This window comes from Gordionus sp. m RMFG-2023, chromosome 4 (assembly GCF_954871325.1).
Source record: "Gordionus sp. m RMFG-2023 chromosome 4, tfGorSpeb1-WG-v2, whole genome shotgun sequence".
In the NCBI taxonomy this organism is placed as follows: Eukaryota; Metazoa; Nematomorpha; class Gordioida; order Chordodea; family Parachordodidae; genus Gordionus; species Gordionus sp. m RMFG-2023.
The window spans coordinates 10758015-10772060 of record NC_088778.1 but is presented as its reverse complement, the minus strand read 5'-3'; the positions used below and the strand labels follow the sequence as shown (position 1 = coordinate 10772060).

Sequence of the window (14046 nt, the reverse complement as noted above, 5' to 3'; positions counted from 1 at the left end):
CAAATAAAGGAATATCTCAAATAAGCCCCAATATTCGTATTATTAATATATTTTTTTATAATTCATAGCTAAATTTTTAGAATATATTTTACCAAAACAATCAAATAAAGGAATATCACTTCTTGAAGTCTGTAATACCTTTCAAAGCGAAAAAGGAGAAATAAAATTGATTTTACTTAATATAAAGCATTTTTTAATTGAAAAATTTGTTTTACACAAGTATCATTTTATTTCTCTTTTTCTCTATCCCAAATTCAAGCAATTACGTATGTAGTCAGAGACAGATCGCAAGATGACGGAAAACTATATAAAAGATTATATTAAATTACAAGAGGCTCAGGAAGTAAATGAAATACCATCGACCAGTCAAATTACGACTGTTGTTAAACAAACTGAATCGTTTTATGACAAATAGGGCGATGGTAATTCTGGTAATATGTCAATACCCGATGATGAATATTATAATTACATAAATAAAAAAATAGATGAAACATTTAAGGTGGATAAATTTGTTAGAGTGGTGGGCGGCTCATCAAAGCGAATTTCCAATTTTAGAAAAATTGGCAATTCCTGCTTCAAGTGCAAGCTGTGAGCGGAATTTTTCCACTACTGGAAGAATTCTTGAAGAAAGAAGAAGTAATCTTCAAACTGAAAAGGTAGATATGCTTCTCTTTCTTCATGATAATTTGTGAATTTTTAATATCTTTCTTGAGTATAGGGTTTCGTCGATCATGCTGGTTTTTTACTTTGCAAACTGTCAAATATTTATTGCATTTATTATATTTACCTTGAGTCATGAAAGTTTTTAATCCAACATTTTTCATTATTCTTTTTTACAATATTATATAATACAATTATCTTCTTTTGTTAAAAATTTATATTATAAAATAAATTATATTAATATTGTGCAATTAGATTATATTTTCAAAATACTATTTATTATACATGCATTTTTTTAAATAGCGATTTATTTTTATTTTATAAATTAAATAGTAAATTAAATACAATATATTATATTCTCAAAATATTTTCCATTTTTATAAATTAAATATTAGTTTTATTTTTTTTAAATGCAATATAAAATATAGTATATGCTCAAAATATTAATACCATTTTTATGAATATTAGTTTTATTTTTATAAATGCAATATAAAATATAGTATATGCTCAAAATATCCATTTTTATAAATAACAGTTTTATAATTTTTATAAATTCAATATAATATTCTCAAAATATAGCTTTTTACATGTATTTTTTAAATAATAAGCGATAATACTCGCTGAAAAATATGGTAAAATACCTCATAGGTGAATTTTTGTATATACCAGGTCGAATATAATTTTAAAAAATTCCGAGCCGGGCCTGAAATTTTTAAATCCGGGCCGGGCCGGGCCGTAAAAATTTTTTTAAAAAAATATCCGGGCCGGGCCTAAAAAATTTAAAACCGGGCCGGGCCGTGTAAATGGTACCTCTGCAGGTCTCTGATAGATATTTAAAACATAATTGTTTAATTATGATTCAGTGAGTTAATATTTTATTTTTTGTTATTTTTTTTAAAGATATTTTAAAAAAGTTTTTTCTACATAGTTTTATTTAAGATATTTAAAAAAGTTTTTTCTACAAATTTCTATTTAAGATATTTTAAAAGAGTTTTTTCTACAAAATTTTGTATTAGGGGTAAAATATAAGAATTCTTAATTCCGCAAGTTTTCCTACAAAATTTTGTATTAGGGGTAAAATATAGGAATTCTTAATTCCTCACGTTTTTTCTACAAAGTTTTGAATTGGGGGTAAAATATAGGAATTCTTAATTCCGCAAGTTTTTTCTACAAAATGTTGTTTTAGGGGGTAAAATATATTCAGCAGCGTTTATATATGGGGGAGGGAGGGGGGTAGGAGAACTTTGCCTACAAATTATTTTTATTTAAGATATTTTAAAATAGTTTTTCTACAAAATATTTGGTAGATGAAATTTTGCATGTTAAATTTTTTTTGGCGATAATATTATATTAAAAGAAGATCCCATATATAAAAAAATATTTAGAAGAAAATTACTAAATGCCTACAAAGTTTTCCCCCTCCCTCTCCCATATATAAACGCTGTGGAATTAAAAATTCTTATATTTTACCCATAATACAAAATTTTGTAGAAAAAACTTTTTAAAATATCTTAAATAAAATTGTACAAAATACTTTTTAAAATATCTTAAATAAAAATTTGTAGAAAAAACTTTTTTAAAATATCTTAAAAAATTAAAATACTAATTTTTTAAAAAAAATAAAAAAATCTCTGAAAGTGGCAATAACCAAAAAATGATATGCTGTGTTGTAATAATATTTTTGTTACAATTTATTAGTGATTTTCACGTCCAAAATTTTTAGCAAAAATAATTTTTGAAGTTCAAAAAGGTTTTTGAACATATTTAGATTTGATAAGAATTTTAAATCTTCTTTGTAATAAATCTTTTTTGAAGAATTCTTTTGTGAATTTTATTATAAATAAACAATCTTTTAGGCGAAACAATACTTATTTTTACCCATTTGCGTCAAAAAAACTTTAAAAATAACGATTATGACAATTGTCACTTATTTAGGGTATATCTTCATTAAAGTTTTATTTAAAATTAATACTTATTTTAGCCCATTTACGTCAAAAAACTTTAAAAATAACGATTATGATAATTGTCACTTATCTGTTGTACATCTTCACTAAATTTTTAATTTAACCTGTTAGCAATATTTATTGCCCATTTACGTTAAAAAAAATTCAAAAAACTTTAAAAATAACGATTATGACAATTTTCATTTTTATTTGTACATCTTAATTGAAATTTTAATTTAACTTCTTTACAATATAAATTATATTTCTACCCTTTTGTGTCAAAATTTCAAAAATCTTAAAAAATAACGAATATGACAATTGTCACATTAAAATATTATCCTTAAAAAGATAATATAAAAAAGTTTAATATAAATATTTTAAAAAATTATTTAGAAAAACCAATCTTTTAATATACTTAAAAAAATAGATAATTTTACAAAAATAATAAAAATAACTAAAAGATTTTACCTAAAAGATTGTTTATTTATAATAAAATTCATAAAAGAATTCCTCAAAAAAGATTTATTTACAAAGAAGATTTATTTACAAAGAAGATTTATAATTCTTATCAAATCTAAATATGTTCAAGAACCTTTTTGAACTTCATAAAATATTTTTTGCTTAAAATTTTGGGAGTGAAAATCACTAATAAATTGTAACAAAAATAATATTAAAATACAGCATATCATTTTTTAATATTAAAAAAACATAAATAAATCCATTTTCATAATATAATCATATTTCATTCCATAATATAATAATATAAATAAATAATAATTAATGCTCGATAGACCAATAATTCTACATAATTATATTCTCTCAATCATATATAAATGAATTTCTCTAACTAGAACTCGAGCAAACTCCTGAGCCGGCTTGAGCCAAATTCTGAGCCAGCCGACTCATATGTCTCAATGAGCTGGCTTGAGCCTGAGTCAATTTTTCGGCTCAAAAATTGACCGAGTTTAGGGCTTGGCCGACTTGACTCAGTAGTTTAACAACACTAATCACGATAAATAAATTTCGCCTCAAAATTCGGCTTGAATTAATTCCTGAGCCGGCTTGTGCCAATTCCTCAGTCGGCTTGTGCCAATTCCTTAGCCGGCTTGAGTCAACTCCTGAGCCGGCTTATTAATTTCGCGTTATCAAAATTTCCACCAATTAAGTGTAAAATCCCCGAAGCCGAATTCTGGTCCAGAACCATTCTTAGTTTCGACATAAATATTCTATTATTTTTGTTCACATTAATTAGTAACCCAAAATTTAGCAATTTACCAAACATTTGAGTTAGCTGTTTATAAAAATCGACTCGAATGGAGTTTACATAATACATGTAGAAAATGAATATAAAAAATATAATTAACTTATAAATAAAAAAATTGAGCAGACCCAGCGAGTCGACTAAATGAGCCGACTAATCGAGTCGGCTCGTGCAGCTCCTTGATCGGCTTGCTTCGGGGCCTTTTTTATGACTACGATTCGAGTTGCCAGTCTTAAGAACTCGACTTTTCAACAACACTAGATAATATAGAAAAATTTATTAGCCCTATGACTTTAGAAAATGCCGGCATTTGATGATTTTCAAATAATTACTATCCGATTACGAAAACAAATTATCCAAAAACAATCACATAAATATGCAGGAAAAATGAATGGATTTCCTTTCAAATAAACTATCCTTTAATAGAAAAATATGCAGTTTTCTATTTTCCATCCCGCATTCAAATGCTTCATCAGTGTGAATGTTGCTTGGCCAAGAGAACGTAACAAATTGCATTTATCTTCATTGGAAGCTGAAATTATGATTAAACAAAATTATAATTATTCATTTTAAAATCATCCATGAAATATAAAAATTAATATTATGCGAGATTTATAAACCTGAGAAAATAATACATGATAATTGTTAATAATATTAAATCAATTTAAAAAAATTTAAATTTAGTATTGTCTTAAAAATCTTGTTGCATTAAAACATATTAAGATGAGCATTTTATCAATAAACCCGGCAGAAGGCCCGAAAATTGGAGTATGGGGATGCGCAGCCTTCTTTAAATTTTTATAAAAGAAAAACTCACTTTTTTAAGTGAAAAATATCTGGCAATCATAGGTCGAAGCAGATCACTAGGACATATATCTTGATTAAAAATTATTTTTAAAAAAAATTACGGTATCCCATCTATAGATTAGCACTAGCCTATATACATTTTAATCAAGTATTTAGATCTCTCAATATGTTCCCTACATTATATAAAAGGTTCTAGACCTAGTTTTAGTTTTTTTTTATAAAATGACAGATTTTCTGAAATTGGCCCAATCTATCCCAGTCTTAAAATATCCTGCATTTGAATGGATGCCATACACGCAGAGTTGGGCAGTACCGCGAATACTTGTATCTAAGATACAAGATCCTTTTATATCTTGTACTCAGTATCTTTTTGACATTTTTAATAAGATGCTAGTATCTGCATATAAGATCCTTTATACTGGAAAGAATCTTGTATCTTTTCCACTTTCTTGACAAAAGATACAGATTATTTTTAATATTATACATATCACAGTATATATCTTACTTTCTTCGGAAATATTTTATTGATTTCCTTACTTTCTTCGGGAATATGTAATAATTTCTTTATTTCTTTCCGCCATATTAAATATATTGACAACCAAAATTAGCTGAAAATATAACAACACCAAAACGAAATAAGATTATATTTTATTTATAAATGTAACTCGATAGAATATCATTACCATGTAATATTTTTTAATTCATAGGATAGTTATCACTCGGTGGTGAAATTTAAATTATGGAATTAAGCTACCCTGAATCAAATCCCAATCGTAAAATTTTAGATGGAAGTTTTTTAAAATAAAAGTTAAAAAAAACTGAATGTAAAACCTGTATAAACAAGAAAATGATAAAGGGTTCAACACAAATTTTGTTAAACATATTAAAGTATATAATATATATGTGGTTAAAAGAGACATAGGTTATCTTATAAATTCAAGTTTACATTGCTTACCTTAATTAAAAGCTGCCCAAGATGGTATGTGCAAAAGAAAAAAAATATTTTCCTATGATATAAATATAATGAGTCTTTTTTATTATCAAATCAGATCCATTTTTTAAGAACGATTGAGTCGGATGATAAAAAATTACTTTCAAAATATAGTATTAAAAGAAGCCCTAAATGTAGTACCAGAGTATATAATCAAGCTCAAACTATAACACCAATAGATTTAACATCTAATAGAGAAAATGATGATTATTTCTTTTGGTAAAGCAAATGTTGCTGAGTTCAATAATACAAATAAAATTAAATTGAAGGTTTTAAATTATATTAATGAAAGTCGAAATACATTATATTAATTACTATCCTTCCATTAAGGAATTTTCTAATTGTATTTGGCACAATGTTAATACGCCGAAATGGTATAGGTCTAATGATTAATTATTTGAAAAATTTGATTATTTTATAAAATAATGTTTCTATTTTAAATACTCTTTTGCAAATTAATATTTCAACTCCCATTAAATATACTAGTCTCCCCTCCTATCTATGCTAAGAATGGACTAATACTAATTAAAATGCCTGATTATTAAAATTAACTCATTAATTATTTTATTATTGTAAATATTCATTTTTATTATATGTGTGTTATGTTCTTCACAAATAAATAATAAAAACTGTATTTTAAAAAATATTTAATTTAATTGGTAAGGATAATTTAAAAGTATCTTATATTTCTAATTTAGCAGTATCTTTTAAGGACCTGCCCAACTCTGCATACATGGGTTTCTATTTGCTCTATGCTAGATTGTGCAACAAAATAATTTTTAATTTTGAATGAACCATATACTAAACATGTAAAAAACCTATCATGTTTGTCCAAACAGACCTGTTAAGATTTTTTGCCTGATCCATAAAATGAGTATAAATTTCCCAACTTTTTGTTATCACTGTTGGCTGATATGCTCAAAAAAGTACGCCCTTTAAACATATTCTACACAAACAGCAATTTTTTACATTTAACTCTTGGTGAAATATGGGGGTAAGCAATTTTTTCACAGTCGTTTTCAAATATTTTCTATACATTTTAGCAATTTCTTTATTTTAAAATAGTGTTGTAGGTCGTATTTTAAAAATGGCTCGATTAAGATTTTAGCCAAAATAGTATCATGTAAGCCTCAAGATTGGGAAAATAGAGGTTTAAACCTTTTTGCCATCTATGAGCAAAATTACCAGGCTTACATAATATTGTTTTGGATTAAATATTAATCGGGTCGTTTTAAAAATTGGATCATTAAACAACACTATTTCAAAGAATAATATGTAAAATAATTTATTTTGGTGACTGAGTGTTTTACCGAAGTATCAGGTCAATTCAGACAAACTTTTATTGCGAGATACTTTTCCGCGAAACTTTTATTGCGAAGACAATATCACGAACCCATTATCGCATATTTATTTCCGCGGATACTTTAGAGCTGGGTTTAATTAAAATCTCCAAATGAAGATTTTTTCGCCCAAAATTTTGATTTTGGTTCACCCTTATTAAAAAATACCAAAAAGATAAATAAGTTAAAATGACTTTCAATATGGCCCCTGATAGGTTTGAAGCTTATATTAAATTAAAACATAGAACTTAAAAAATTAATTCGACAAATTAGTATCCTACTTTATTTATAAATATTAAAATAAAAATTCACATGCCTAGGAAACCAGTTTGGAAAAAATGTGGTCTGAGATTTTCTAGATGTAGAAATATCGTTTGACCCTAAATTTATTAAATCCACCGCGCCAAGTCCTTCCTTTATAACTTTATTTATTATGTTGAACGTAGTGGCGATGAGATGCAACCTTATTTTATTCATTTTTTTTATAAAAAAAGTGGGATACTTTATTATTTATTATTTTAAAACATGCAATTAAGTTGTATTTTTTAAAATATAAATTATATTAAGTTCGACGCCGCATTCAGACAAAGTTTCCCATAGAAGTCCATTAAAATTATTTTTTGAGCTAATATTGGTTCTTGTATGTTTTTGCCGGGTCTATACGAACACATATATTTGGGGAAAAAGTGAGACGTGGTTGAGAGAATTTTGTTTTTTAAAAGGTCTATAAAAATTAAGACACAGGATGTAAGGAGAAGGAATAAGTTAATCTACAATACGTGAATCAATTGGTTTTAGGGAATCTACATAAGAAGGATGTGTTCAAAGGGAGTTTTCCCGTTTTACCAATTTATTTTCCGTAGTTTTTTGACGACCTTGAATATTTCATCAATAGAGAAACTAGACGGGGGTGGGGCGGGATTTATGTTCATACTTCTGAGTAGAGTTGCCTTTCTTAAGTCGAAGGCTATCTTGTAATAATCTAGTCATACTGCGATTTGTTCATCTTGGTCTATTATTATTTTGCCGTTACCTAATACTATGAAAGGGAGCTTCGAGTTGTTAGGTTTACAAAAATATTTTAATTTTTTAAGGCCTCATAGATTCTGTTTTCTTTCATGTCCTTATTTCTATCAAAGTCTTTATTTGCGATGTAGACCCGTCCATCGCTTCGTAGTAATCTTTGTATGCTTTTCCATAAATCACTATTGAGCCATCGTTCTCTCTGATTTATCTTTTGTAAATCTCACTAAGCATCCATTCCTTCTTGGGAAATCTATTTATATTAGACAGAATCCCTTTAAAATGTTTCCAATTCCTCAACGGTTCCATACTCAGCTATGTTTAGATAGTTTCCACTTATCTGTTTAATGTTTCAAATTGGCTTTTGTCCCCAGGCGTTTGCAAATTCCTGAACTTACGTGTACATTTAAAAAATCGATTGAGTTGTGCCTAGTCTAGTATTACTCTGGCTATTGATGTTGAAAAACTCCCATATAAAGATGTAAAGGTAGGGAAATTTCCCGAATTTTCCCTTAATATAAATATAATATTTTATTTCAATAATTATGATTTATTTTTATGAAATATAATATTTTATTTCAAAAATTATGATTTATAAATTTAATTTAGTATATCATAAATTTTATAATAATTTTTATTTTCCTCGTGAGTCTTTAATTGAATGCTTTGGATATGCTCCACATGGCTTGAATCTGCTTATTAAAGATTTATCCAATTACGTTTTATTGAAAAGATCATCAAAAAAACCAAACAAATAGTTAAATATATAAAATTTAATGGTAGTTTTTTGGCAACTTTTAAAGAAAGGCAAATATTGAAAGGATATATATCTTCCTTAAAAATTCTAAGTCCGACAAGAAGGAGAATTTTTGTTATAATGTTGCAAAGTGTTGTGAAAAACAAGAAATTACAATTTCAAGTTTATTTATAGACAAACAAAGAAGGCGTATTATATTGGACAAAGAAGGATACTGGGATAAATTAGTCTATACTGACTTTTTTGGAATTTATTTATAACAAAATTATAATTGTAGAATCGGATACAGCGGTATTATCTGACGTATCAGAAATATTTTGGGATATAAAAGATAAACTCAATTCCTCAACTTTTATTTTTAATTAAAATGATTTGAAAAGTGTTAAAATGTATATTAATAAACGAAAGAAATTTTGTTGCCGAGTATATCATTATGCAACAAATCTTATGGACCATGGTGTGAAATTAACATATCGCGAATTAACAGTAGTTTTAAATTTAAAAAATATTATTTCAAATTGCGATATTGGAAAAATTATGAGTAATTTAGCAGATTATCGTTCAAAACAGGGTTTCTATAAAGGAGCTGGCATATGATAAAGCTCAATCCATACTACACTACTCATATGGTGGAGAGGGTTTTGTAGAAATCAACCCCTTTGTCAAGTGGCAGTAAGATGACTTCCGATACCACCCTCAAACGTCAGAAAGAATCTGGTCAGCATTTGGAAATATTCATTCAAAAACGAGAAATAGAATAAAAAATGAAAGATTCGAAAAATTAATATCGGCATAACATACATTTAAAGGAACACACAAATATATCATGTTCGGGATATCATAAAAAGATTTCAGATTTCAATTTCTCAATAATAATGATGATATTTCAATTCAATTACATCCCATGAAGATGTTGTTACTAATCATTAGCATCCCATGAATTTTATATCTAATTTATAATACATGCTTCTTGTAATTAATAAAGTTATTCAAAATAAAAATGAAATGTTTATAGTGTATTTTTTGTCTTTATTGTTTAATTATTTGATTTTCCCTTAGTTTCCCAAATTTAATAAAGTTATTCAATAAATTGAAAGGTTTAAAGTGTAATTATTGGTTATTTTTAATTTTTCCTTTTTCCCCCAATTTTAATGTGGAAATTTCCCCTGAACCAATTTTCCCTGGAAATTTACATCGCTACCCTAATACATTTCAGCTATCTTAGCTATAAGCATCTTATGATACGAAAGGTTTATATTTGCTGATGTCTTAACGTCATTAAACCACCCTGGATATTGGAGATTAAAAAATCTATTTAGGATTTCTGGCGAGCTCTCACAAAGGTGTATGTGATTTCACGATGGCTAAAAGTTTTTTCGATTATAAAGTTTTTGTTTCTACAGAAATCAATAAATTTCTTGCTGTCCTCACCATTTGGTTCTTGTAGGGTAGCACCCTCTGGCGTTTGCGAATTCCTCAGCCGTCGATTAATTTGTCCTAACGCTAAGCTAGTAGTATTTTGACTATTGATGTTGAAAAGCCCCCATAGTGAATTTGATCAAGTATTAAATAAGAAAATAGTAAACTTCATGACTGAGCACGGAATCGTTGAGGAATGTTGGAAATTTTTTAAAGGAGGTTTATCAAAATCATACAATAGTTTGCCCAATACATAGTTTTTATAGGAAAGACTGGAGGTCTAGTGATATATTACAAAAGATTAATGAACTCAGAAAAATGACGGACGGCTTTAATAGAGATTTTGGAAAAATATACACGGATTATTACGATGTGATAGATGGATCTACATTACAAAGAAAACGATTGATATTGTTTGAGAATATAAAAGAGAATATAATTTTTATGGTACCTATAAGAAAATTAAAAAATTTCTGTAAACCTTACCTTTTTAAAAAGCTCCCATCTATAATATTAGAAAATGGCAAAGTAATCATAGATCAGGATAAATAAATTGCAGAATGGTTAGAAGATCATTACATTCGACTTAAGGAAGACAACTCTACACACGGATGAACACAAACCTTGTCCCACCCCATCTGGTTTCTCTAACGATGAAATATCTAAGGTTATCAAAAAACTACGGAAAAACAAGACCCCTGGTATTGACAACATTACAGAAGATTTTCTATAAATATCACCAGTCACAGTATCCTCTTTCTACTAGCCCTCTAACCAACCTAATAAATATATTGTAGAAGAAACATTAGTTATATAGATTTTTGGTTAGATAAATTAAATTTAGAAACGGGACAAATCCAAGAATAATATTTTTTTTACATCAGAAGCAGAATCAGCCATTTTTTAACAAAAGATTTGCTAGATTATTCAATTACTTATTAAACGATTCCAAGTTCTAACTTTTTTATATAAAATACAACAGCTTAAACTCTACTACCACCGCCATCCTGGCATCACAAGTTTTGATGAACTGGTGTCAGAAATTCAACAGTCTGTTAGACTCTGCTTACAAATCTGACTATCTAAATTCTGATATGATCACGATACACGAGATCGAGCCTATTTTACATAACTCAACGAAATTCATAATTGAAAGAAACAATTCCGCTACGGATGCGATACGTTGCAACTTTATGACAGCTTTCGAAAACATTTTATACATCAATTCAACATTATCTCCATTTTTTGAAAGTATTATTATTTGATATACAATATATGCCCATCTGATATTGTATATATGTTTGACCAGGTCTCTTTTAAGGTTTTATTCTTATATAGTCTTTGATATTCTAAAAATATATCCAAGACGATGGGTTAAAAATAAGATTAGTTAGTATATAAGATATATCATATTTTTAACTTTTTAATTTAGTCAAAGATTGAGTTTAACACTTATTTACTTTATTAAATAAAATACGCACGCCAATATTATTTTAAAAAATTTATTATAATTTATTATACCTAAGGATTTATTTATTCCATTGAGCGACAAAATTTGCAATAAGAAATTTTAAACTAATGAATGATATCGAAATCAGTCAAAACTTTGACTTCATTCAAGCGGAAATTTATATTTTTTTTAGGAAAAAATACCAATAATATATAGTTATTATATATGTCATATTGGATGGACCATGGGAATTCAGATTCTCTAAGTTTTATATTATTTACCGGGCAAATGTCAAAAATCTGATTTAACTGGAAATGCATTCCAGCATGTGTAGAATAAAACCTACTAAGTGGCAGACAAATTTCATCATAAATTTTTGCGTAATTTAAATTATATAAAAAATCTATATAAAAATTGATATAAATTAAGAATACTTCAAATCTTTTAGGCAAAATTATATGAAATTCACAGTATGTATGCTCTATATCGATTAAATCAGCGTTTTCTAATACAATATTACCCATCAGTAAATGATTTAAAATTGGGAGATTTCGATTCCAAATACGACATTCATATCATAATAATTAATTTGTCTTCATCTAAATAAGGAAATATAATTACAAATTTAAATAAAAAAATGTGAATAAGATAAAAGAAAAATCTTGAAAATTTATAAATTATTATTATTCTGATCGGCTTAATTTTTCTTCCAGTGGCTTCAAATGTCAGCAATATTTCGCCACTTGGTCTTATGGTTAGCCTGCCACTGAACACGGGGTAGGGGGCGAATCAATTGCATTATTAGGTTATTAAAATCTCAGAGGGGTGTTATCTCAGTCATCATACATAGTCAGTATCTTTATTTTAGAATGGGGTCCACCATCACTAGCTTAGGGGGTCCAGATGCTTCACACAGTTTTATAGGATATTTCATACATTGACGAAAATACATGTATTATTTTATTGCTGACTTCTCCGTTAACAAATGATAAACTAAAATAGCGAATTCCCGATCCCATCTTATTAAAATAACTATCCTTCTATCAGAATTAACAACAAATTCCATTTATTTTATTATTTTTTTTCCTTAGAGAAACTGGTGGGTTTATAATAATATATTTTTAATCAAAAGGATTTAAATCAAAATCATTCGTAGTGAATTACGTTTTACCAATGATCTCGGATGCCGCAATATCCGACCGATCCAATAAATTGAGGGTTCTCTATTTCAGGACTCTGTTAAAAGTTTACCATGCTGATGACGATGTCTTATCGAGCCTGGGCGATTGTTTAATCAAATCTTGCGAAAGCTCCCCAACGGAATTACTTGATATATTTGACTCTTTACCTTGTTCTTTTCTTCAAAAACACTTGTCGCCGTTAATCAATCGATCTATCGACGCCTTTTTGATCCCCGGGAAAAATCAGGCGAGGTCTTACCTAAATGCAGAAGATATTTATGATGGAGAAATTCGCCGACGTTAATTGCTTATTTTTATAAATATTTTAATTTTCATTAAAGTAAATTTTTTTATAATTTATTAGTGAAGGTCAACAGTAAGTTTTTTCAGTTTGAATAGAACTATAACGGTGGACGATTATTTTCTAAGCAAGCGACTTAGTGACAAAGGATAAAAATAGATTATCAAGCAAATGATAAAATCTATCATGTTTACTGGGGCATGGCTTAAAATAGGAATGCCTAATGAATTATTTTTAAATTCAAATCTTCATAAAACGTATTTTATACAAATATGAGATTATTGTTACCAGAGTTTTCACCAACTTTTTTATTTGTGGGTGCTTATAGCTTAGTTTTTAAATTATTGGGCGTTCATAAATTTTTAAAAAATAGGCTAAATTTTGTTTTGTTATGCTTTATGGCAAGCTCCACACTCACCCTTTAAATTTACCTACATTTTAAAAAAGGCATAGCGGGATGCACAAAAATAATGTTTATTTTAGGAGTGCTAAAAACCTCCTTTTTCTTTCTGACGTCATGATTGTTACTGTTGTATTAGTGTTGTCATAATTTATTTTTGATATCTGCAACAAAAATTGTTTAATATAGGCATCAAACTAAAATGAAAATCGTTTCCAAAAACGGTTCGGTTTGGTCTTTAAATTATGGTTTACTGCGGATTAGTCTTTGAAAATTGGTTCTAGACCAAACCGGACTCAACCATGTCCTTAACTATAATTCCAGATTTTAGTGAAATTTGATCAAAATATTGACTAGGGCCTTGCCGATATTAAATGTCGGATCGGCACCGATAGCGTTTTCTAAAAATATCGGATCGGGCCGATACCTATAAAAACCCGATCCGATCTTTTTACTTTTCTTTTTTTTGTTATTTTATGTATATTTATTTTACATTAATAATATTTTCTAAAT

General features: G+C 27.6%; 1 protein-coding gene across 1 annotated transcript in view; it reads left to right on the top strand.

Moving 5' to 3' along the window:
* The window catches only part of LOC135928616 (uncharacterized), a 68857-nt gene that overhangs the window by 10934 nt on the left and 43877 nt on the right, over window positions 1–14046 (top strand). The window contains exons 2-3 of the mRNA XM_065465072.1: window positions 11184–11452; window positions 12784–13131. Coding sequence (XP_065321144.1) covers window positions 11227–11452; window positions 12784–13131 — 574 coding nt within the window. The 5' untranslated portion in view covers window positions 11184–11226. The remainder of the gene's footprint in view (window positions 1–11183; window positions 11453–12783; window positions 13132–14046) is intronic.